This window comes from Hipposideros armiger, unplaced genomic scaffold, assembly GCF_001890085.2.
Source record: "Hipposideros armiger isolate ML-2016 unplaced genomic scaffold, ASM189008v1 scaffold_37, whole genome shotgun sequence".
NCBI lineage: Eukaryota > Metazoa > Chordata > Mammalia > Chiroptera > Hipposideridae > Hipposideros > Hipposideros armiger.
In genome coordinates this window covers 2,713,423-2,741,024 of record NW_017731387.1, presented here as the reverse complement: position 1 = coordinate 2,741,024, position 27,602 = coordinate 2,713,423, and the positions used below count along the sequence as shown (strand labels likewise).

General features: G+C 43.3%; 1 protein-coding gene across 5 annotated transcripts in view; it reads right to left on the bottom strand.

Moving 5' to 3' along the window:
• NEK7 (NIMA related kinase 7) overlaps positions 1-27,602 on the bottom strand; it is a 106,954-nt gene that overhangs the window by 57,381 nt on the left and 21,971 nt on the right. For 3 of the 5 annotated variants that reach the window (XM_019638126.1, XM_019638125.1, XM_019638124.1), the window contains exon 2: positions 11,219-11,302. In XM_019638126.1, the coding sequence (XP_019493671.1) occupies positions 11,219-11,275 (57 nt within the window). In that variant the 5' untranslated portion in view covers positions 11,276-11,302. Of the gene's footprint in view, positions 1-11,218; positions 11,310-27,602 lie in introns of those variants that run through there. The other 2 variants (XM_019638127.1, XM_019638128.1) reach the window with 1 other exon arrangement.

The window sequence follows — 27,602 nt, the reverse complement described above, 5'->3', positions numbered from 1 at the left end:
CTGACGTGGAATAAATATATATATTCATTTCATCCAACCTGCTAGCTAATGCATGAAAACTTCTGAGCTTCCTGACAGTTCTCTAACTTCTACAAAGAACATTTCCAGTGGCAGGGACTTAACTACCACATCACTACTTTTTTAAAAAACAAGATTTTATATTTTTTTAGAGCAGTTTTAGGTCTATAGCAAAATGGAGAAATTTCCCACATACCCCCTGCCGCCCATTATCAACTGCCCTAGAGCATGGTACTTTTGTTACAACTGATGAGCCTACACTGACACGTCGTCACTCAGAGTCCATGGTGACATTAGGGCTCGATCTTGCTATTGTGCACTCTGTGGGTTTGGACAAACATATAATGACGCACACCTGTCATTACAGTGTCATGCCGAGTCGTTTCATTGCCCTAAACATCCCCTGAGCTCTGCCTGTTCACCCCGCCCTACCCCAGCCCCTGGCGGCCACTGGTCTTTTTATTGTCTCCAGTTCTGCTTTTTGCAGAAGGGCATAGCTGGAATCATACAGGATGCAGCCTATTCACATAGGTTTCTTTCACTTAGTACATAATTACATTTTTAAACAATATTTTTTTGTTGTTAAGGGAAAAATTTATTTTTTTCTAACTAACACTTTTTAGTCCTTATTGTGTTCCAAGCACTTCTAAGAGCTGCTAGAGAAAGGGATGAATCAGAAGTGTTTCCTGCTCAAAAGAGCTTCCCCGAGGACGTGGAAGAGACTTAGCTGTGCTGTGAGAGAAAATTCTGTGTTTGGAGAGGGGAGCACAATGCTCGTTCCTATTTGGGGCCAAAACCCAACGCCTTAGGAACCGTATTCATCGTCCGAGGGCTTTTGTTCACGGACTGATTTATTCATTCACTCAGTCACAGGGTAAACACTAAAGTACACCCACTACCGTCAGACACAGTCTGTTGCTGAGGTTACAACACACAGCCAGGGAATACTGACTTTCAGCTCTTCAGGACACTCAGCCTATTGGCAGCGTCTGTACCCATATAAAAGATGATAAAATACTCGAGTTTATAACTTTTTTTTTCTGGCTCAACATGCACGGGCCTTTTCAAGACTCCTGGGTTATCGATAAATACTCTCTCCAGAGCCTTTACCGCTCTGCTGATATCCTTCCAACCTTCTCCCCTCTCCATGCCAACGAGGAGGACACAGGACATTGTCCTGGGCCTGACGAGCGCACTGTCTAGTGAGACTGGACATTAAACACCTAACAACGCCATCAAAGAGCACCAGTTCATAAACACCAAATTCAACTTGAACTCAAGACAAGCCTGGTTCAAGGCCGATGACCCTATGACATTAACCCCTCATATATTTTATCTTGTTAATTTCAATACATCTATCATGCTACCAAAAACTCTGCAAATTTTTTCTAAATTTCACTGTGATTCAAATACAATGTTCCTCAAAAAGAGAAAAAAAGGAGCAATAATTTCTGTTATTGTGCATTGCTTCTTTCTTCTGGAAGTCCAAAATATTGTCAAGAAAAAATGCCATTTTCCCTTTAAGACATGCAAAATAGCCAGAATACAAGAAATGTCACCAATTCATTTAGTAAATATGAGACCATAAGTACTTGTTATAGAGTAATAGGAACAACTGCTCCAGTAACAGAAGGTTCCATTTTGGTGCCTCCGACTCAACAAGTCCTGTATAGCAGGACTTTATCCACCATTAATTCAATTCTCATGACACTCCTACAATGTAATCAAACCAAACCTGGGGCCTCCTGACCCCCAAGTTCAGTCTTTGCTCTGCTGCCATGGTAACTAAACAAAGTCATCTACACGATGACCCAGCCCCATGGAACCCTACCTGATGATCCACAGAGATTTTCAATGTCAAGTCTTTTTAATTAAAAAAAAACAACAAAAAACTGGGAATAGAAACACATGTTTAAAATGAAATGAAAACATGTATATACTATAAAAAAAAATAAAAGTAAAATTATCAAGTGAAGGGAGACAGCTTGCCATGCTGTTATTCATTTTAAGGTTTCTTATTGTAATCCAAGTTTCTTGACTTTAAATAAGTTTCATTTAAAGAGAACTTCTGAATTGCCTGTGCTTTTCTAAGGAATCTTTTTCTAAAAAGGACTGACACCCTAGGATGGTGTGCAGCCTCTAAGAAACTGAGCCCCTTCCTCTCCAACACGGGTACAGGCCGTTCGTTCTGCTGATGCCCCGTGTCCGTCTCAGCAGGAAGACACACTTCATCATCAGCAACGCGGTCCCCCAGTCATACACCCTAAATGTGACTGGGAATTCCATCTTCTGCCTGCGCAGTACCTGACAAACATCAGTGTGACCCGCGAAGGCAGTGCGACAGCGTGTGCTGAGAGCAGTCGCCCTAATGTGTCCTGGCGTGCGGGTCTGTAATCACACATTTACATATGCAATGACCTACATTTGCATGTCAGATCACACACTGTCTCGGTTTATTAAGACTGGGCACCTCCCTGTGCTTGGCGGCCCTGAGTGGCGAGAGAGGGCCAGAGGGCGGTGTTTTTTGGCAGTTGAGGGACGAACTGCCACCAAGGATTAGGCTGATGTGGCCTGAGCATGAGCCACTTCATTAGACGTAATCTGGTTAACAGTGGGCAGTGCATGTAAACTTCACAGCCCATTTGTTGAGCCTCCCTTCCCCGATGGCCTTGCTTCAAAGGGCAACGTGGGTGAGTGACAGCTTGTCTCATCTGCTCCCGTGTCCTGTCAGCCAGTGTAGACGTGGACAGCTGACATGAGAAGGAGCATAGCTGCACATGTCCAACTAGCCTTGGGTCTTTGCGACACTGCAATTTGTACACAAACCAGCTTATGTGGGAGGCAGCCCCTCGAGGGGACAGCGGACAGGTACCACGCAGCCCTGGTAGTGACTCTGTGGGCTGTGCTGGATGCCACAGCTTGGTCTGAGGTGCTGTATCCCGCTGTGGGCAGCAGTGCAGTGGGTGCTTTCAACAAAAAGATGGTGTCGTCAGACATGTGCCCACTCAAGAAAAGAACTGTTTTTAGGAAAGAGTTATATTCTCTTTCTTGAATGATGTCCAATTCCCCCTATGCTTTTAGTTTAGCACTTGAGTTACACTGGGAATAAAATAACTCAGCAAAATAATGAGACTGAGATCAGGATGAAGTACAAACCAGATGAAATCACTAAAACGCCTTCTCCCTGTTATTTGGAGGATGAGCTGGGTCTCGCTCACCCGTGGTCCCTCATGACCAGGCATTTTCCTGAGCTGCACAAAATGGCTTTGGATTGGCTGAGTCACCTGTGGATCTCCAGCATTCATCGGAGTACAGCCCGGCTGCTCTGTGCCTCCACTATAAATAAAGACAGTGATGCCTGTGACAGGGCTGTTAGTCACCTCGGTCCCTGGCTGTGGGCCTCACCCGTCAGCCACACCTTTTGCTCCCCAAGTGCCCCACGCTCTTTGGCCTTGTCACGCAAGGTGTGGGCTGATCCCCAATGCCTCCCAAATAGCTTCGCCCTCCACACCTGGGAAACCAGCACTCTGCCTGCAGGGGCCGGAGCCGGCCCTTCTCACGAATCACCTTCCGCTCGTCCAGGCAGCGTTCCTGGCTCTGCTGCCCCCACAGCAGCTGACAGCAGCCACTCCGCTCCATAAGCAGGTACAAAAACTCAGGCACCGAGCGAGGCCCTGGGTCCCCCCGGATTTGGTTACTTCTTCACATGCATGTATTTCTCCCTCCACACGCTGAGATTCTCAAAGGCAGACACCGAGCTGTATCGTTGTATGCCAGGAAGGTAGCCTGACACAATTTACTTGTTTAGTAATAAATATTGATGGGATAAGTGAATGTCAATGGAAGACCTTCATGAACGTAGAAGGCTTTTAGTACACACTGCATGGCTGTGACCACAGACGGGCTCTGAGTGGAACCTGGTAGAGACTCAGAACAGTGCCGTGGGAAAAACTCCAGGCCTCGGGAGAGAGACAGGCCACTGCCTCGATCAGCCTCCCAACGCGTGGATCCGAAGTCCCTTTAACCCCCACTCAAGGGGACCAGCAGTAACCCACTGAGCCTGCTAGTGACACCGGAAGCACTGGACACTGTCCCAGTCAATCTCGCCCCAGCGCCTGACACAGCGCGGTGTCACAGCGGAGCCCACCGAGGTCCCATGGTGCCCAGGGAAGAGGCACAGGTTCTGGACTCGGTCGGCTGGCTGGCTGGCTCCAAGCCAGTTCTGACGCGCGGTACCGATCTGAGCTGGACAAGCTATCCAAGGCTTGTTTCCTACTCCTGCGACACGGATGAGCCTCCCCAAGGACCTGTGTCTGAGTGAGGTCATGAATATACGCACCTAGGACAGAGCCGAGCACGTGACAAGTGTCCATATCATTTATGACTTTCCGTCCCCAAGAGTGCCAGCAGTGACACCTTTCTGCCAATTCACTCTCATAGTAGGGCTCTCGTGTCTGTAGAGCCTCAGTTAATGTCCTCTAGTTTTCAAGGTTAAAATTCTTTAGTCTCTACCTCAATTTTCTTGTCTGGTCCCACCTTCTCTGGGTCACAATTGGAGTTTGCCTCTATCTGTTGCTAGACGTTCCCTAAGCCAATGGCCTACTTACTAGGAGTTTTAAGTACCACCCAACCCTGGGCTCTGCCTCCAACTGGGAGATGCCACTTGCCATGTGGACTGCCTTCCTGATTCATAAATGAAGACAGCCTAACCCCTTGAGTATAAGGCTACTTTGGTGACAATACAGTATATCTAACTATAGTTATTCTGCCCAAAGTCCTTTTAATAATTATGGGGGGAGCAGCATTTAACATAAAACCATGTTGGATGGCAAATGGGTTGGAGCATGCTTAAAGTTTAAGGTTGCAGGCAAGCCCATAAACCCGAGGACTTTGCAATTACTTGGTCTCTGTGACCAAGGAGTGCTGAGCATAGGCACGGCAAATTGAGCACATGACAACTTCTAAAGTTACTAAACAAAGACTATATACCCCATGTCAGCATTTTCAAACAGATTCATTTTTGGAAGAAGTCTCAAAATATAACTAATTAACATTGATAACATAAGCCTACAGGTTGTTTTTTAATATTAGTTTATTTCTTAATTACTAACTATGAGACACCCACAACTTTTTAAAGGGCAAAATTAGAACTGATTTTGGTAGCACTTATACTCCATTTTTGTAGTATATTATTATGTTTTGCCTCTTGAGATATCTGAATCTATATACTACGAGGTTATATTAAAAAAGCATTCTGAAATCTCAGAAATGTAAATATTCAAAATTAGAGATGACAACTCAGAAACCACCCCCTAGCATGAACAAAGCTTTACACAGCACCCTGAGTGTTCTGGGTCCTTATTAACGAATCTTGTGTTGATCTGAATGCACTCTAATCATACACCACCAGATCTGGGTAACTAATTGGGTTTAACTTGTACATGTCAGTCTGTGTTTACTGCTTCCTTCACATAAATACTTTTCTTTTGAAAATAAAATTCATTCTGCTGTGCCACTGGCTCTTCTCACTGGTGCACACTCTTTAACCAATTAATAATTTCCTAGGACTAAATTAATTTGCTTTAAATTTGAAGCCAAGGACATTTAAGCAGTAAGATAATTCAGGATAACATTGTGATGATGATTCTCTCTGGGGAAATTAAAAGAGTCACAGCATGGACTCAACAGGCTCCCCAGGGAGAAAATTATGTTCTGATAATTCCTAGAGGGATTGTTATCAATGATCTAATGTACAAGCCAGTATTAATTACAGTATTTAGTATCATTAATAAGGTTTTCATTGTTATTACAAATTTATCTCTTACTTGTGAATCTCATGTTACTAATTATGCAAAATAATTACTTTATATTTTATATTAATATTGTTGAATTTCTCCAAAATTTACAAGTAACAAAACTTCAAAATGCCCTTCAGTTTTATTTAGCAATAAAGCTCATCCTATGATCTTGGAAAAGATGTTACCCATCTCCAAACTACACAAACTGGAATATCCTTTTGACAATATCTAATACAACTCTGTCATATACTATTTTATACAAACCTCACTGGAAACGAAAAAAAATTAAGCAACAACACACACACACACATACACATACATATATATATATATATATATATATATATATATATATACACACACACAAAAAAAAAAAAAACACTGCATGTGCCAGCAAAGTCTAACGATTCATGCTTCTTCCTACTTGAAAAATTATCTCCCATAAAATGTATTGAACAATTTCAAAAGTAACATGTTCCTAAAGATACTAAGTGTTGGAGATTTACACCAGTTTGAATAATACGCCATTAATCATTATAACTGTCTTTTTATCAAAGAAAAAGGAAATGCACTACAGCAAAACAAACAAAAAAATGAGTGACTAAATATAACCAATTATCTAGTTAAACATTTATAAAACCCTGGTGTTTGTATCATTTAATCATCATTACACGACCCAGCATAATGATCACTATATCCAAATCACGTAGCCAGTGATACTGGTTATCTCCCCAGCCTATCATGAGCAGAATAATTAATGCAAAGACTCCAAGCTCCCCTGCGCCCCACGAGCTCCGCCCGCTCCACCTGGGAAAATTAAACATGGAGAGAAAGTCTCTTCCTGAGAAATACAGAGACAGAGAGAAATAGAGGGAAGAGGTGTTGGAACATTAATTCCACAAATAACAGGGGAGAGGGTTAGACAAATACATAATAAAAAGACAATGAACAAACCCCTAACAGTACCGACTGTAACACTACTCGGCACATTAGGCACCATGCAGGAAGCTGAGGGCCTGGCTGTTTTAGATTGGGTCATTCAGAATGACCTTGCTGAGGAAGGGACACTTACGCTGAGTTTAAGAGACCAGAAGAAAGGGAAGAGCAGAAGGACTATCTGGAGAAAATGTCTGAAGGACAGAATGAGCCTGGTGTGCTGAGTATGGGGACCAAAGGACATGTAAGGAGTGAGGTCCTGGGGCAAGTGTGACAGAAATCACGCAGTGCTGGGACCCAGCACACCCTCTCCAACACGGCCACGGCGCGCGGGGCCAAGGACCTGAAAGCAGGCGAGTGAAGCAACAGTGGAGCAGGGAGCTCAGGGAGCTGTGGTGGCAGAGAAACAAGCACATGCCCTGAGGACAGTCCCCGACACACACAGCGAGGGACAGAGAGAAACTTGGCATAAACCCGATTGTGGGCGTGAGCACCTGGGCGGACAGTGATGCCGTTTACCGGGGCAAACAAGGCAAAAGGAGAAGTGGTTGTGGCAGGAGGTAGGTAATGAAAGTACAATACAGGACACAGCGTGACAGAGAAGCGAGCAACAGGCAGCAAGACCTGTGGGCCACGCCAGTCGCTGGGGGCGCACTGTCACTGTCACCCTCGTCTGAAGCGTGCTGCGCCACGCACCAGACCAACCTCCCTATCAACTCTGAGGTACAACTATGAGTCTCCACGTGCACGAGAAGAAAAGGGGGGCTGGTAGGTGGGCAGAAACTCGCGCTCCGTCCACAGCTGCGTGTGGGGCATCCCAGCGCTCACCCCGGCAACCGGACCTCAGGGCTCACGCTGCAAACACGAGGCTGCACACATGCCTCCCGAGCGTGCTGCTGTCCCCAGGGCCACCTCAGCCTTCTCCCCGTCCTTCGCACACTCACTCCTGCCGATACCCGGCACTGCTCCGTCTCCCGCTTTCAGCTTCTGGGGGTTAGTGCTGACTTAAACTATCCCAGCTCCCCACCCCTCTGCTGCACACCTCATCGTAACTCCTCTAGAAACTTCTCCTCCATCCCCTTGTTCTCCTATACTGAACGAGATCAGTCAAGGGGGCAAAAGAATGCATAATTAAATTTATTCTATATAAATGTGGCCGGGGAAAGAAAGAAGCTGTCCTCAATGCTACAAGACAATACCTCAGCAAAATCAATTTACCAAAAGAACCCAGCTGCATGATGGTCCTTATGTCATAAAGAAAGTTGTGTAAGAAAAGCTAAAGGCCACGGGGGCGGGTGGGGGTGACATGGTATCGGGTCTAAACTTTCCCCCCCTCAGTGAGTCCACGCGGGCTGCTGTGCTCTGGCGCACAGGACACCTGGGGAACCACCGGCCGTCTCTCTGCCCGCTCTCACTTCACAGTGGGCTGTGGGGGGACTGCCACGAAGCCTATAGGAATGGTCAGCCTCCTCGCTGCTTGGGTCGCAAGACTCCAAGACAAGATCCCCACACCTTCCAAGCTGTAAAGAGGAGGAAGGGCTATTTTCCTACCTGTGGACCTGGGATGCTTTCCCTCCTTCGCAGGTAGTCAGTGTGACACGGGATACCTTCACATTTACGGAGAGTCAGTATAACCTAAGACCTGATGCTTATTGCAATTCAAGTTAGGCCTTCCTCTACCCACTCCCAGAAAGACTTAGACTTGCACCGTGACTGTAACTTTTATACTTCATTTTATGATAAAAAGTCATGAAGCATCGCCCTCGCCCCTCGACAAGCAAAGGTCAAAATACTCTCAAAATGTTTGTTATAAACATCTGCTGCTTAAAATTAGTCTCATAGTAAAAAGTATTTTGCTATTTCCGTCACCATCTTGTATACAGTCTATATTTAAAAAGAAAAAAATTTAAGCTAAATCCATTGTTCCATAAACGAGAGTCCTAAAGCAAGGCGATGTATAGGATAACAATGTCGTCCAAGCATCCTTTCAGCCCTTTTAGGCTTCGGTGGGAGGGAAGGGAAGGGAACTTGACAGAAAAAAAGTATCCGTAAGTTCAAGAGAATGACAGTAATGCAAAGAAACACTAATAAAGATATATAAATCTCACATTCTAAAAATTAAAAAAAAGAAAAAGACAGTCTTACTGAACTAAAAATGAGGCCACATATTATGCATTATGGGCTCAGAGTACTCATCTTGGAACAACAACAAAAAGAAGATACGCCAAGAATACACAGCCCTCGTCATTATAACAGAGGCTGGGCCTATGGCACTTTCCGAGCCGACTGCCTTGGTTTTCGGCTGATGTCCATGCTGATGTTAGCATCACAACGCGAAAGGAGTCACTCAGCTAGCTAACCGTATGTTGCCACGTCGCCCACGCTCCTCAGGCCAGTGGTGTGGAACAAAACAAAAGGAGGTTGTCAACCCCCGAGCAGGGGCTGTCTTTCCCAGCCTTTTAAAATAGCGCTACTGAGAGCAGTAACGTTTTTCAAAGACTTAATAAGCAATAACACCCATAGCTCCTGTCAGGTCATCTTTCTTTCGCGGTCTCACACCATCAATGTGGACGAGAGGAGCAGACCCCTCTTCCCCACTGGCCACAGGCAGCCCCGGGGTGACACCTGCCTATTTCCAGCAGGGACGGAGGCCACCCACACAGGAGCAGCAGCAGGGGGCATCCATGAAAGGACAGCGTGATGTGAGACGCAGAGCCATGTGCGTAACCCTGAAAGTGACGCTGTGACTTTCATTTCGCCTCCTCCTGCGGCCCAACCTTTCCTGGTGGGTGAGCCCGGAGGAGGCAAACTGAAAGTGCTTCTTTTTTTTCCTTTGAAACTTAGGGCTGTTCAAAACTGTGAGTTTCACCATGATAACACGAGCAACCTAATTTTTAGAGGTGCATCTTTACTGTCTTTGCTAGAAACAACGTAATATGAATCACCAGTGTTTGTGTATGTGCACAAAACTAGCACTAAGATATGCTCCTATCTGAATGACAGATGCTGCTTACTGTCATCTTGATCAGGTATGACCATAACACAAAAGACAGGGTACATTTAAAACCACAGAGAACCATCCTGAAATTAAAATGTGGGCCTTATTCTAAGCCGAAGGGCCTCTTCTCTGAACACCGAGAATTCAGGTGGGCATGACAAAGAAAGAGGCAGGATTCCGTCAGCACAGGGCTGCCTGACACGCGTTCATATGAAGGGTCCTACTCCCCGTGAGGGGCCGCACTCGCCCGGGCCTCTTCCTCAATGAAGAGCCCGTCTTCACCCAACAGGACAGAAAAGGGGACCGTCCACAGGAAACGCCACAAAGGTGTCAGAAACGCCAGGGGAGACACACAAAGAAAGCATCATCAGGTTTCCAGGACAAGACACTACATTCGGATGTTGGGGAAAGCTTCAAGGTCGAGATGGCCTTTTAGATGGTCAGTGAAGGTGGGCAGGGTTTCAGACACGAGAGAGGAAGATGGAGGAGAAGAAGACACACAATGAACAAAGTCACAGAGGGAGAAGAGGCGCTGGAAGGCAGAATACGGGTAGGCAGCCTTTTCTGAACTGTGCACCTCAGGCACTTGTCCTGGGACAAGCCAATGGATATGCTTAAAAGAACAAACAAAAAAGAAAGGGTCCCACGATCCAGTAAGTACAGAAAACACTACAACCAACAGCCTCTTCGTGGGAATTCCACATGGGCACGCGTTTCAGAGGGGCTCTGAGAAAGGACAGCCATGAAGGTCGCTGTCCACCCAAGTCTCCCAAACCTGCAGAACTCAGGGGCAAAGAGACCTATCAAGTCCTCAAACAATTTCAGAGCCGCTGTCTCGGCCCAGGCGAGACAGGCCAGCAGGGTAACACTGAGACACAGCGCAGCAGGCTGAGGAAGGTGGCCTTCGTGAAGGACGATGAAACGAGGAGCTGCCCCGCATTTATTTTAACCGTGTCGTTACACATGGAGCTGAACGGCAGGCTGGACGCTACATAATGAATTTCAGTAGTGTGTGTACATTTTTTACGGAGACATCTGTTTTACTGCACTTTACGTTACAAAAAAACAAGCAACTGCATACCAGAGAATCATACTACTGACTAGTCAGAGAGAGCAAGCGAAATGGCACTGATGGAGGCAGGTGTGGACAACCCAGGGTCACATGGCCAATGCAGGTACAAAACACACAGGCACCCCCCAGCCTGGCACAGCCTCCCCTTTGTTTTTTTCCCAGGACCTAACACTAACACTCAAAGCCCATAGGTCAGGCCAGTCAAGTGAAAATCTACAGCTGCCCCCTTTTCATGTTTGGGCATGAGAACTAAGCATTCTAAAACACGGTCTAAAATATAACCAAGTCTGACTAAAACTTGGACATTCACAGGTAGCCCATTGGCTGCAACCCACATATTAAGCGCAGTAGTAGTAGTATTACTTAGGTCGGCATGAGCACATGAGAACCAGTTACCTGTGGCTGGAACTGAGGAACAGGTGGCCCTTGCATCCCTTGTGACTGTTCATCCATTGTCTGAGGAACAGGAACGTCAGAACTCTGCAAAATGGGAAGGTGACACATAAATATTGTGGTCGTTACCAAGTCACATTGCTCGCCGTATAGAGATTTACCTAACGCTCAAAAGGATCCATTACGGGAGCCCATTTTCTCAGATCTGCCATTTGCTCCACCCAAGCTCTGTTCAGTTACACAAATATTGACTGTCTCAGCCATCTCCACTCTCCAAAGCAGCGCATGTGCTTAGCAAATCCTATTTCGTGAGATGCAGCTCTCTCTTCTCCATTGTGCCTACTGATCAGAGAGGGTCCTCTCACCCTCCCCACTGTGAGCAGGAAATGACCATGGTACACTTCAATAACCATGCTCGATGATCTACACCCGATTAACCACTCTCGATGGTCTACACCCCGATAACCATGCCCAGCGGTCTACACCCCAATAACCATGCCGAATGGTCTACACCCCAATAACCATGCTCGACAGTCTACACCCTGATAACCATGCCCAGTGGTCTACACCCCTAATATGCAGCCTGTCATCACAGCCTACAAACGGTAGCACTTTCATTCTGTATGTCCACCTATCACGTTTACTGGGACTTTCAGGTTTAAACTTAAAAGGTCAGTCCTCATATGAGGGTACTTATGGTTTTATACATGCTTTGCTTGTGATTATAAAACATTCATTCCATTAATTCTGCAAACACAGACTGGAGACCAGACATAGCCCGCACAGGAGCCAAGAACTGACCATAAGCGAGACTCGGCCCTTTACCTCTGGGGGCTGCTTCCTCACTCACCCCACGCAATGCCAAGGGTTTCCAAGTTCTTTTTTTTTTTCCTGATGTAGTTTTTATCTGTTATTTTTAGCTGTTAACAACATAGTGTGGCAGCAAGATACCATCAGGAATGCGATATAACTGTTCTCATACTATCCCCTGGGCTATTTGGGGTGTCCCCCCCCCCCGCACTAAAGTACAACTGTGACACCTCTACTGCCTCTCCATATATATATAAATGCTGCACTGCACTACACTAAGGTATATCTACAATACAATTAGCAGCACCTCCCATGTCATCACACATATTAGGAGACATGACTCAAAAGTCAAGATTTGATTCTGCTTCATCAAGGGCATTTTAAAATGAAAGTCACTGTATTTTATTTATTAAAATTGTGTAACAGGGAAAGAAATAAAGGCTAGAACAGTCTGGTGTCACCGCACTGATTCAAGCTAAGGCATCAATGGTTTTACATGTAAGGTCTCACATCATGACAAAAATTGTTTTGACCTTGCAGACCACACAGAACGGTATCCAGGACCCCACGGGCCCCTTACCCACCACCCTAGAAGTCTGCACACCACACTTTCAGAAGAGCTGGTCTCATCAGAAACCCAACATTCATCCTGTATTCTTCCTGCTCCCTCATCTCCCTGCTCCCACATCCAACACATCAGAAAGTGCCATTTGTTCTGTTTCCAAACTAGAACTCAAGCTTGTGCTTGCTCCTCTCTCACCACTAATACGACCTACAACAAGGGGTCACTTTACCGCCACCAGGGACCTACAAAGCGGCCCTTTTTTCCCACTATTCTCTTCACAGTGATATTTTAAAAACAGAGATCCACCTTCCACATGCTCTGAGACTAAATCCCCAACCCTCTGCGCAGAACCTTGGGTCCCTGTAGATAATCTCCTGCCCACCCCTCCCCCATCAGCTCACCCTGGTCTCACTGAACCCCCTTAGCTCCGGAAGCCTAAGCCCTTGCTGGCGTCAGGGCCTTTGCACTTCTGTCCTCTCGGCCCAGGATCCCTGAACGGCTGGCTCAAAACCAAGCGCGCCCTAACACTCTCCCCACAGCGCCGCTTGGCATCTTTCATGTCATCACTCCTGCTTCTATGGGGCAATGATAACAGCGCCTGCTTGCTTGCTTTCTTACTTGCCCGTGTGTACCTCCTCTGCGACAGGGCAAGTGCCATGAAGGCGAGCCCTTGTCGTCCGCCCTTGCTGGTTCCCTGGCCAGCACCTGGCACTAAACATCTGCTGAAGGAATGGAAATGAATGGGAACGGGGACAAGCAGACACATGTCAGAGTTGCTTGTGCTTAGGCTTTTAGGACTTGGAACCCATTATATATGGCTGGTGACAGAAAAGGAAGCGTTAAAGATGGCTGCAACCGTCATCTCTAGCTTTAGGGACACAGGACATGGTGGTGGCACCTCCAAACTAGGTAAGAGAGGAGAAATCAAAGCAGGCTGGGTGTCAGGAAAGGCAAGAACCAGGCATGAACAGTGAGTTATTAGGGGAAAGGCTACATCTATAAAGTTTCAAACAGCCAAAACTTGCCAAGTAGAATCTTGGGGGAAGGGGAGGCACTCAAAACATTGTCTGCAAGTCTCATACCGATTAGTTGTTTATTAGTGAAAGCTTTTGGATGTGTTCAAAACAGTTCTCTTAAAACACATCATAGTCCCCCCAAATCGTTCAAATACTACAAATATTTTCATATATATTCACAAATTCAGCACACATTAAAGTAAAACTATCTCCCCCTCTTCTTGTGGATAGCCACGTGTTGTGCAGAAAATAAAACTATAAAATTAGGAATCTGAATTTCAGATATAAAAGCCAACTCAATGAAAAAACTATTTAGTTTTAAGAAACTGTCTGTCAGTGGGCTAAATCTGCAATATTCATATGACCCTGGTAAAAAATGTATTAAGTAAAACACAATATACTGTATACACCATTAATAATAAATAATATAGTCTTAGTGACACTACAATAGATAACCATCTTATTTTAAACACTGAAATAACATTACAGCATACTTCTACATACCTTCCACCTTTCCCAGTTCCTGTATTTTAGTAAATTTATAAAATTTCTAAAGCTGACACCCTGAAATCATCATAAGCAAATTAAATCATGCTGAGTGTATACTTTTTCCTAAATAGTATTTGAACAACCAGTTCAAATGTATTCAGCTTAGATGTCTTAATCAAAATAAGTTTTATTCTGTGCTATAGATATTCTCAATGAATTTCACCTTTAAACATTTAGTTTTTGCAGAAACTGATTTAAAATAAACCAATATACATTTCAACACTAACCTGATTCTTTGTCAATTATAAAATATCATATTAAAATTTACATAGTAGAGTAAAAAAAGTGATGCTTAAATATATATTTGTAAGAAAATCACTTGGTACATTTTCTTTGTGATCCTGATTTTTGTTTTATATATATGTAACTAGCCATTAGACAGAAAACATTTTAAAATTAGTTAATATTAAAGAATGCTTAGCTAAAGAAAAATACTTCCTTCATCATACAACAAAAACTACTTAACAATAAAGACATAAAGGCCAGTCAATCTTACAATCTTTCAAATTCAACTTCTAACTTAATTTAAAGCTTAGAGTAAATCTGATTTGACTAACAAAAGGTATGTATAGAATCTACTGATTTAAAACTACTTTGTTTCCAAACACATAATAATTTCATCCTGCTATCCAGTTTCTCTATAACCAATTCTTGACACAATATGAAACTATGTACATACCAATCTGAAGAGAGATTTCAGAGAAACCGTTTTAGAAGTTTTTCTTGTTTTTTTTTAGAATTCTAAAAAGTTGAAGTATGCTGGTTCAAACTTAATAGTTTCCTTTTCTTGAAATAAAGTTACTCTTCAATCATCATAGTTATTCATAAAACCTCTAGTTACATGAAACATTTAAATATTCTATGAGAAAACATTAATAAGATGTATCTCATTGACCAAAACAGCTACAATTTGTGCATAAACAGTAGAGAGGATAGACCGTATTAAAATAGCAACACTACTCCCATCCAAAAGAAAGTCATTGGCTTAACACCATGTACATGTGACACCTCAAAACTGAAAGGGTACCATGGAAATTTTAGGGTGACTGATACTTGGCACAGTCGAAATACTCAGATCCAGAACTAATATTTTTCTTGGCCCCCAAGTCACCATTCAGCAGGAATGTTTCTGACCTCACCCACCCATCTCCATTTAACTGACTGAGTCATAGAGTATTTCCCGTAATCAAGCAAGATCTCCATATCAAACCAGGCAAAGAAAATTAAGCAGAAGTTCCCAGCGTCAATAGTTCATTCATACATTTCTGTGTCACTGTGAGTAAGCTTTTAAGAGCTACAAAGATAACTGTCAGATCTTTGAAGAGATTGATGGATGCTTCTAGAGCACAAGCTCAGTGTTTACAGAGAAAATCATTAAACTCCTCTAGCACTCAATCTGGGTTCTAAGTGCCAATTTCCGCTTACAGGAGTCAGGGCTCTCTGGAGAGATGGCTGACTGCAGGGCTGGGGCTGGGGGGGATACAAGCTGAGCCTGAAGCATGTGCTGTGGCAGAAAAGACGGCCGTGGACAAAGAAAACGCGGACATGTCACAGGCATGGCGCCAGCTTGGAGCGTTCCCACTGGCCACACCTGGAACCACTGAGAGTAACATTATAACCCACTGAATAAAGTAGGAACCCATGAGTCCATAAAGAGATAAATTAATAAACGGGAAAATGAGAAAGTTATTCCTTACAAGATAATGCCGCCTCATAAAGCAAGCATGATGGAAGCTAAAAATCGCTACTTAACAGTCTTCAGGGAAGTCAGTGATTCAGGCGAGAATCACCAGTGGGTGCTGAGCTAGTGGGACAAGCTACTTACAGTGTCTCAGGGTGTCTCCCCACACACATACGAAGTATTTATTAATTACAAAGGAAAGTAATTTTACAGTAGAGAACCTAGCAGACATCACCTCAGCCAAAAGATCAAAGTTAAACGACATCATATGCCTCCAGACACGATGCACTAAGAAGAAAACGCTCCTCTGATATTCCTGCCCATATGCAAGCCCTGGATTTAAACATGAGGAAACACCAATAAACCTGAATTAGGGGCATTTATGCATCCATCATGCGGATGCGCCACTGTGCTTATCCATTCCTCAACGGAGAAACATCTGCGCTGTTTCCAGTTTGGGCAATTCCAAACAAGTCCACTCTAAATGTTTACATACAGGTTCAAGCTCTCATTTCTCTTGAGTAAATACCTAGGATGGGATTGCTAAGGAATATTAGATTTTAATAAGTTAGAGATGCATATAAAATAGGTCATTGTTTGGCATGACAAAAACTAAGAAAATGCAAGGACCTCAGATAGTCCTCTGCCTCTCACACCTTTCTTGCGTGATATGCCCCCTAGTCACTCTTTTATTGTTCATTATGCTAATGAGTTTATCACAAGACTGGATGCCATATTTGCCTATTGGGTTTGTATTTTGTCAAGTCATCAAGCGAAGGGGAAAGGAAATAAGAGATTGGATTTCTAATAAAAGTTATGGCAAACTGAAAAATGTAATGAACCTTTTAATTTTGTAGAAAACTAGACATTAGACATTAGCTTCACCTGCCTATTCAATGAATTAGAGTAGGTCTAAAATAAAAGAGCTCATTGTATGCTGAAAGAATGCAAATGCCATATTTTCCATTATGAGGAGAGATGTTTATGGATTCCTGCAAAACGCATATGGTTCTTAACTAGTCAACAGAAATGGAATATTGAAAAAAAGTAGAACATGGATAACCAGAGAAATCTTTAAACTATTAAATAAAGGCTTTTTGCATATGGGATAATTTATGCAGAATGTTTTTCAAGACACTGAAGGGAAGAAAAGTTCACAGTACTTGGCAAGCATCTTTTTCTGAGCTAAATCTTTTTAGGGCTGTTGCTAAACTTCAGACATGGTCTCTAAAACATGGATCATTTCCCATTAGCGTTACATGTTGAGAAAGAAGGATTCCACACAGGAATGCAGATGTCCCCTGAAATATCATTTTCAAGTTGTTTTACGTGGAAGCATCACTGAAAAGTAACAAACTAAAGGTTGAGATCATCACAACTAATGTTTTTATAATGGTTCTTGCTGACACCTGCTGGTTCGGTTTTATCTTCCACCTTAATGTACACGGATGCAAAGGCTTTGTAGCAGATGGAACAGAATCCTTAGATTAATCATGGGACCACGGACCCAAAATCCACATGAACACACATCAGCCAACGAATCATTTCTCACATCTATGGACTTCCTGAAATCAGGGTTGTGGCTTTTCCTATAATGCACTTCCCAGTGAATTTGCTTAACACAAACTTCCTAGAAAAATTTTGGTTTTGCCTTATTATTAAATTCCAAGAATTAATTCTGAGGCTAAAGTTACACTTTTTAACATAGTTTGAATTGCAAAAGTCAGTATGTCATGTTATTAAAATTCAAAAATGCCAAAAAGTGGATATCTTTAAAAATATGATACAGGGTAATCTTTGTGTTTTAGCAGCCCAAATCCTATACTGTACTGCAAAATAAGATAATAGTACAGGGTCCTTACTAAGTCCTCCAAATTGTACTGTCTTCCTGCCCTCCCTCTAAACCCCATTATAACACGGAGTGGAAGAAGCAATGTCCGCACCCATGGAAATTCTTGCTTCTCCGGGAGGAAACGCTAAGGAAACAGGGTTCTAAGCATCTAAGGCACCGCTTCCATGAGTATTAGGACCTGGGGCTGGGACCAGGGGCGAGTCCAGGTGCGGGAGAACTTCATTCAAAGTCTACTGTTTCTTTCAATAGCCGAGAAGACGTTTTTAGTCTCCTCATTATAAAAAAACGTTTTTCCAAAACGAGGCTTCAAGTGTGACTGATGCTCCAGGGAGATCACTTCAAGCTCTAGGCTTGGAGGACCGGTCCTAAGTGAACAGGAAGTGTGACATTCTGACACTCACATCCGCTCAAGACATTTCTAATCTAAGGGGATATGATGTATCATCTATTTCAAGCCCCTTCGATTTTATAGAATTATTCCAATCACAGAGATCAACAGACTTTAGACATTATTGGCAGTGGGGACAAATTGTTAAAAATGCCATGTGAGAATTCATGAAGACTTCATATTAAATTTTTTGTGTCTTCCAGAGGCACTTATAATTCAAATACATCAATTGTAGACTTAAAAAGCTGTGGCAAGGAGGCTTTTTCCCAACATATTTTTGTTTCTATTTCTTCCTGAGCCTTCCCATCCCTGACAGGGAGACCCCGTGCACGGGGGGAGGGGCTTTGGGAAGGTGCAGCTCAGCCGCTGCAACGACGGCTGGGCAGCCCCATGCATGGAAAGGGGAGACGAACATGGAAGGTGGGGACCGCTGCTGCCTGGGAGGCTGTGCACACAGCGCCGCGGAGGCGCTGCAGGCATCTGCTTCCAGCCCAAAAATAACACCTTCCAAACTAATGAGTTTCCACACTGGATTTCAGCCGTCGCTCCGTGATTGACAGGGGACTGCCACAGCGATGGGCGTGCCAAGCGGCCCTCTCCAGCCCTCCTTGGGAACAAAGGCCGGGTCACATTTTTTTCATCTTCCTGACAACACCTCCAGCGGCAGTAAAACTGGAACATGGTGATGGATGTCTGGGAACACCTCGATCCTAAGCCAGTGTAACTAATGTGGGACTCGGGAGCTGCTGAGGCCACGTCTGAGTTATTTCGGGGTTGGAAACAGACGTGGCTGAAGAACCTCTGACTTTTTAGGGACAGCCAAAGAGAGTCAGCAGACTAGATGCCCTGAAATGAACAGTTGTAATAACCTGTCTTCACACGTGAAATGTTAGCGTGGTGCTAAATTCAAACTACAGTGGTCGTCGTGGTCGCCACCCAGGTCATCAAAAGCCTCCGCTGAACAAAGGGCTCCCGGTGCTGGCGGCTTTGAACAGGCCTGTGCGTCAACCAGTCCAGCGTAGGCTCTGCGCTGGGTACAGCGTGACTGTGACCTCCCCGGGCTCCCTGTTCCGGTCCCAGCCCGCCTGCTTCCTCTGCCTCTGCTGCAGAAACCCCGCGTGTCTCGATGTCACCTTCGTTCTCCCACAGACGATCAACGGGGTGACAATCCAGAGAGAAGAAAATGCGAACAGAAAAGCACCTTGAAAAATCAAGTCAGAACAAGAGAGAAGAGGGGAACGCTGCACTGTTCTAGCTACGGCCAATTCCTACGAATATAGACTATGGCGGGGTAAAAGGAGCTGAAGCACCACGTTTGATAAGCAGGGATCAGCAAACGTTTTCCGAAAGGCACCCGATAGGCGACTTTGTAAGCTTCCCTGCCAGACAGCCTCTGTCACAGCCACTCAACTGCAGCGGCAAAGCAGCCGCAGACAATCTATACAGGAAGAGGCATGGTTTTGTTCCAGTAAAACTTTATTTACAAAAACAGGTAGTGGCCACATTTGGCCCGCAGGCCACAGTCTGCCAACCCTGTGATCTGAAGGAATGTTTGTCACATTTTGGCCAGTGAAAACATGGGACCTGAGAAACGGCCCTTGCTATCTAAAACCCTCTCTTCTAAACTCGGAGCACGCCCATTTCCACCATATACTCCTGGTTTTTCCAACGCAATTAATAACATGAATCAATCAGAAAGACAGAATGCAGACCTACTAAACAGACCTACTAAAAGACAGACCTACTAAACGTATACTAAAGTAAGACTGAACCATTCTGTGGCTGTCCTGAGTCCCTTATAAAGTTAGACGTGTCCCTGTGCTAAATCCTGGTGGATTCGTCACTTACACAGCGGTTACTCCCTCCTCCGCACAACACACACACCCCAACACAACCCTCTTCCACCGAAACGCCCATTGATGATATTATACACAATGACACATGCCCAGGCATCAGAGCACAAAGGCCACTACCTGAAATTCTCTGGATCTCAACAAGACTAAGTACAAACTGCAGGGAGGGCACCAGTCAGTCTAGCATCAAATATAACCCGAGACCGAGAAGGCAGAGCAGAGCCTCAGGCACACTCTAGTGCTAGGGAGACCAGCCGGGGGTCCAGAGAGCGCCAAGGCGGGGGCGGGGTCTGTCTGGGCGGACACCCTGGGCGGTCACGCATGCCTGAAGAGGCCAGCCCCCACGTGATCATGGCGAAAGGTGATCTGCCCAGCAGAAAACACTGTATTTTAATTCTCGCTTTTCATTAAACAGCACATTCAATAAAAATGCATTTTGTTAAAGCTTAAGTCTAATGCTTTTCTCTAAAAATACTGACAAGAAACACTCCACCACTCTGACAGTCTGGGTTGGTTTGCTTGTCAATTTGTGAGAAAACCGCATATTTTTAGGAAGATGAAGGTATGTTGAAATTTTGAGGCGTCTCTAAGAGCCTGTTACACTTGCAACTGACTGAAAACTGGCAACATGTTCCCAGATGACTACCCTAAAATGGACTAAATTACAGGTTTGCATAGTGGATTTTGATGGCAACTCTGATAGCATTGGTGGTGGGGGGGGGTGTTTGGGGGGGGAGACTCTGGGTATTTTTTATATATCTTCAGCGAAAAGAAAACGCTAAAACACTATTTCCATCAGAACATTTTTTTATCTATCTCATTTGTTTCAAGTATAATATAAATAATTTGGGAAATAATAGGGCTGAAAGTACAGGAGTTATTCATGGTGTTTGGAATGGCTAACTTTCAGTGTCCAGTTGGCTGGGTCTGGGCTGCCCAGATATTTGGGTGAAGGTCATTTCTGAGAGTGTCTGTGGGTGTTTCCAGATGAGCTTAGCATCTGAATGGATGCACTGAGTTGAGCTGATGGCCCTCCCAATGAGAGTGGGCATCTTCCAATCCTTACAGAGCCTGGACAAAACAAAAATGTGGACGAGGAAAAACCCACTCTCTGCTGTCCGGCTGCTGAGCGGGACGCCTGGTTTTCTCCTGCCCTTGCTCCTCCTGGCTCCTGGGCCTCTGGCCTCACACCCGAACTACAGCCCCAGCTTTCATGGGTGTCCAGCTTGCAGATGGTTAACCTGGGGACTCCCCAGCCTCCACAAGCATGTCAGCCAGCTGCTTCAAACAAATCTGCGTGCGTGCGTGCGTGCGTGTGTGTGTGTGTGTGTGTGTGTGTGTGTGTGTGTTCTCTACTGGTTCTGTTTTTCAGACAACCCTGACTTATATGGTGTTGGATTTTTAAATTAACATTGGTTTCTATAGCATACAAATCAAATTATTAAGTACAAAATAATAATTCCCCATTTTTAATCACTGAAACCTAAAGTTAAGCTTAACTTTTCAATCAGCTAGAATACAAATTCTGTCTTCATTGTAACAAATTCTTAAAATTGATTAAATGCTACTGAACTGAGGAGTTACATTTTATAATTTTTTAAAGTTTATCATCCAAGCTTAGTAGCTATTCTGAGTATAATACTAAAAATAATGCAGCCCCAGAAGGAATGAGCAAACTAATTTTAACTGGTTGGTCCCAAAAGAGTAAATATTTTAAAGCATTAAATTTGCCTTCATCTTAAAAGCCCTTAACTTGAATCTGAATGTTTAGAGAGACCTGTAAGTGGGTCATGAGATATTTGTTCCCAGACTAAAAATCTATATACAAATTGTTCCCTGGAAAGAATGTTCAACCAAAAGTTATAAAAACCAAACGGAGGATTAATAATGGAAAGTCTGACCCATCATCAGCCTGACTGTTGGGACCTCCTACTCGGTAGTATCCTACAGCTGTTCCTTCTACTTAGAGTTAGCAGGAACCCTTATATTTCTTAGCTTAAAAGATGCAATATCAGCTGGCCAAGTGGCTCATTGGTTAAGAGTTGGCTTGGGAGCGCGAGCTCTGAGCAGCAGGGCCACCGGTTCAGATCTCACATGGACCAGTGATGCTGCGCCCTCTACAGCTAAGATGGTGAACAACAGCTCGACCTGGAGCTGGGCTGCTGTGAGCCACCATGAGTGGCCGGCAGCCAGCGTGAGTTGCTAAGAGCTGCGGTGAGCGGCCGTCCAATGGCCGGCAACCGATCTGCCTCACCCGGGAAAAGCGCAATGATCACAATACCAACATGGGCCAGTGAAGCGACGTCCTCCACAACTAGACTGAAGAACAAAACGACAGCAACTTGTCTGTTCCCCTTCCCCAATTCCCCAATGCTGTTCCCCTCCCCCAATTCCCCAATAAAATCATAAAAAAAAAACAAAAAAAAACAACGAAAAACAGAAAGATGCAAATATCTACTTTTTCTCTAAACTGTGCTCTAAATATAATCAAATTATAAGATGTTGGTTCATATAATCAGGGGTTTATTACATAATTAACCAAAAATAACAAAAGGGCATTCTTTTTTACTTTCTTCCTATGTGCCACTAGCACCCATAAAATCTTAATTCCTACTTATATTCAAAATATGTAATAAGTCACATATGAACTGAACTAAATTTGAACACTGATGTATTACCTAAGCATACTGTTAACTTAGGATTTTGAAAGAAGCCTCAAGAGAGTAATAATTTTACTGAAATATCCACTGGCATACAAATATTATTCACCATCTATTAATCATTATTTTCTACTCATTCAAGCACATGTAGTTCAGGATAATAAAAAGAAAACATGGAGTCGACAGACATGGGTCCAAGATCTGGCTCCACCATTGACACATAGGACCTGTTATGTGTCACTTACCCTCTCTGAGCATCAGTTTCCTTTCTGTGCAAAATGGAGATGGTGACACTTCCTGACCTACTTCCGGGTCGTCAAGATGACTCGATGACATAATTATGAAAGTACTTTATTAAATCTGAAAGCATAACTCAAATGTAATGTTGCTATACTAGTCCATGTGTGTGAGTGGAAAAAATATCCATTCCTATAATATTTTAGGCACTTTATATTAGTTATAATAATGCCATGGGCCCCAAGTAACCCTGTGTGACCTCATCGAGGGCACCCTACTACCAATAACCATCATCAGACCGAGCACCTTCTATAGCTAGTGGTCAAGGTGAGTGACCACAATGTAACGTCAGCACAACTGCTGCACAACACAGCACTTAGTCATCAAGCCGTAAACGCTTTATAAAGAATTCTGATGCCTAAGAGGGATGTTATGCACATGCATTTATAATATATCTGCCATTTGTGAAAACTGCCCAGTGAATAAAGTCAAAACCTTGCACACTGCTAGAACTAGTATATTGTGAACAGTCAATGAATACTAAACAGCAATATATTTCTTCAAAACTAAAGTCAGGCATGTGCGTATCTCATTATAACCGTTTTAAAGGCAGTCGTCGTAAACTGAGCATCCAATTGTAAAACAGTCCCGCTATCACCCATACACGCAATGTCTGAGGAAGCCCCGGGGGGCCCTGGACTCCCAGATTGCTACCTATAATGTCCTGGGGAAAAATAGAATAAAGAAAAAGGTTTTTTTACATTTTCTTCACATGATTTTGAACTGCTGTAGAGTTCTCAATGTCATTAGACAGTTCAAAACGCTTCCCGGAGTCACATACGGTGTTTGTCTTATTAGCACTGTGTCCTCAATGCTTCTAACATGACAGGCACATAGTAAGCATGCAAATACTTGCTGAATGGATGAAAAAATAAAGCCTACCTAACCCTGCTGTGTCTTAGTGAACTTCAAAAACAGTTGTTAAAAACTAACTCTAAATGCTACTTTAGAGTGAAAAAAAGCACAGATATTTGAACCTTGGTATCACACACGTGTTTAGGACATCATTAACGATCAGTGTTTATTTACTATAAGTCACAAGTATTTCAGAGTATAACGTTTCGAAGGCTGGCATGCATAGGAATCGATTCACTGCAATTAAATTAATCATCCTAAAATAGCTTTCACTGTACCATTATTTTGTGTAAAAACTTCTAATTGCCCTCCACTGTCTTTAGGATCAAGTCCAAATTCCTTAGCCTGGAATCGCAGGCCCCTAATCGGTCCACAGAAATGAACTGAATTCCTTCTTTGAAGCAGGCAGGTCCAAAGGAGAAAAAGATGAACCAATGTGCCCTCTGTGAAAGGGCTCGTGGCCTAGTGAGGAGGTATTCCGAAGCTTCTGCCAGAGACACCGCCAAAGGCGAGGCAGGAGAGGTCTCAGGTGGCAGGCAGGCTATTCCGTGCCACCTCTGAAGGCTGCTTCTCAGACAGGGAGGGAGTCACAGCATTGGTTTCTCAGTTTACAAACACCACTGTGGCAGCTATAAGGAGAATGAATCAGAACCGCACGGCCTACCAGTTTTGCCAAGCTTTAGAAATCCTAATTTCATGTGCCATAGTGACTTCCCCTCAAAGCCAGCACAGATGCTTCAGCTCCTGTGAGACGCTCATGGAGCCCATTCAAACCAGGAGGCCTCCCCCACTTTGAAGCTCTGCCAGTCGCCCATGCTGTGGCGCGTGGCGACATGGCACACCCTGGAGGCTCCAAGGGCTCTGCTCACATGGCCAATGACACCATCAGCCCGAAGCATGGCGTCCCACAGGGAGAGGCCTGGAGTGCATTCCTCTGATGCTCCCACTAGATCCAGCACAGGTCTTTGTTCACAATACGCCTTCACAGGACAATGAATGACATGACTGGACGTTATCAGCTGGGTTCTATTTTATTAAATATAATGGCAGCAAGAACAGCCACCAGAAACTAACCTCAAGTCTTAATTCATGATCATAATCTTAGGCTGTAAAAGAAAGCAGGCATACTCTCAAATCAATCAATCAATCAATATCTCTGTTGCATACACACACACACACACACACACACACACAGACACACACACACACACACACACACACACACACTTATTCACATCCATTCTCTCTCTCTCCAATTCAAAGCCAAAGAGATTAAAACAACCTTGTCCACTTAGAAGCAGAGGCCAAATAAACCTACGTGTTTCACATACAATTAAACAAAAGAAGGGTGAAACCATTATTAACCCATGTCCAAAACACTTGCTAACTAAAAGCTGACCATCAGATCATGCACACCTCTAATTGCTCTGGGATTTAGTTTCGTGTCAAAAACGTTTATTACAGTCAACTATGTAGAAGTGATTATTCTGACACCCGGCTACTGACTTCTCCCCGTTGCCTATCTTTTGATTATTTCACTCCTTTGTTTCCATGACACAGAGGTGCATCTGAGGAACACCTACCCATATTTGATTTGTTAATATGGAAAACATATAAAGACATACTTTTAAATTACACTTTTGACAAAATTTTTTTAAACAAAACTCAATGTCCTAACAAATGCTATTTCATTATTTGACAAAGTTTAATGAGGTCTCTACTTCAATTCAAGTGCTTACCCTTCCGCGTGTCATTTTTAAGGAATTGGTTTGCTTTGTGCCATTAAGTGTTCATGTTCAGTGTGTGGGTTTGTCCACCGTCCAGGTGGGATTTCTCAAATAAACACTTCTTCTGTATGGCGCTGATGAAATTTACGCCATACAACCCTACACGTTTTGAACTTTTTTGTTGTTGCTGCTTACTTCTTGGGTAATCTTATCACCGTTATTGAGGAGACTCTCACAAACACAAATACTACCGGGGGAAAGCAATAGACTATGGCAGAGGATACAAGTCTTAACCCACTTTACCAAGGACTTTCTTTGTAACGTCTGACCGACCCTTCTGAGCCTTAGTTGCCTCAAATATCAAATTCAGGGACTGGATCACATGATCTCCAAAGTCTCAAAAGTCTATTCCATTCTATTTTCTCCCGAAATAAATAAACAAATAAGGCATGTTGTGTAAATTCAGAGTTTACTGACATTTTGGTTCCCATGGAGCAGCTTCAAACAAGGGGTGGTGGGTGCTGGAGGTTAGCTACCACCCCAGAACAGAGCCTCAGTGGTCATGCCTGATGAAGTCCTAAGACATCTCTTTATGAAAATCTTCACAGAAGAGAACCTACTGCAAAACAGTCAATAATCAATTAATTTGAAAGCTAAAACACCAAGAAGGAAAAGAGCTTTGATTTGCTTAGAATGGCAGGCCAAGTGTACGGTTGCCCTCACAAAAAACTAAGTTAGTGTTTCTGGGTTTGTTGTTTTCTGAATTATTTGATGGTACGATGCTCTAACATTCCAATTTATAATTCTTTATCTCATCAAAGAATTATGGGAACTATCATGTGTTTAAAGTTAAAGGAAATAAAGTTAAAGGAAAAACTATATAAAATAGGTGATATTCTCAGTTTCTTAACTTATCCCCTTTTAACCATTTCCATATCTTGGGTTGTCCAAAAAGTCATGATGCATTTTTGCAACGAAAAACATAAAAAAAATATGTCATGACTTTTCCGACAACCCAAAAGATACTTCTCTTACTTTAAAAAAATAAATCATTTTATGAATGCATACTTGGAGCATCACTTCATGAAGTATTTCATACAGTTCTTCCTATTATAAATCAACATTGAAAAACATGTGAGCTATAAGCCCATTATGTATTCACACTTTTATTTTTAGTAAATGACTATATGAACGTTAATTTATTTAATAAGCCTGAAAATTTGTTTTCTCAAAGAAAAAATTATCTGTCCTCTTATTGAAAAATCTCCATGTGGATTCTCATGGTGATTCTTCAATTCAATAAGCAAAAGCCACACATCATTTGACTATCTTCCTAAAAGATTATGATAATTATTAAAATTTATTACAGGGTCATAATTATCAGCAAGAAAATGCTATACCCAAAGGGGAGGGAAATGCGTTAAGTAACAATAAAAATGATGAATCCCAGCCCTGACTCTGTCACCATCCAGCAAATGCAAGCTTAGGAAATCGTCCAGCCTTCTCAATGCCCTTCCTATACCATCTGTCAAGTGAAGAAAAGCCTCCCCTTCCGCAAGCAAACTGTTACAAAGAAAAGAAACCTCATTCCAACCTCTTTTGTCATATTTTCATATAGCTATATAGTTAAAACAACAGGTTTCAGTGTACATCCTGAATAAATTAGAATAATAAAATGTTAGCAACATAAATACTGATTTTTAATTATGATGGCTGCATTACTAGTTAATTTTCTTTCTGTAATACAAGGCTATTATATATTAGTAAAACTTCATGCTTAATTTTTAACTGAAAACCCAAAAGAAAAGGGAAAAAAGATCTACAGGTTGCCCTATTGCCATGATTTTTAGGGTTTCCAAATCTTATGTCATATGAACACTTCCAGCAAAATGGCTACCAGCATGCTTTACTGACACCTTAAAGTTTCCACAGGTATCTTCTCAAAATGTCACAGTGGAGAGAGTGGGAAATAAATTCCCAGATCACAGGTGAGAAAACTCAAAGAAGTTATATGACTCACCCAAGATTACACAAGGAGAAAACAATAGAGCTAAGGTTTCCTGATTCCTATAAGTCGGTATGAAGCCGTCTGTTTTGTGTTTACTGACACACACACACACACACACACACACAC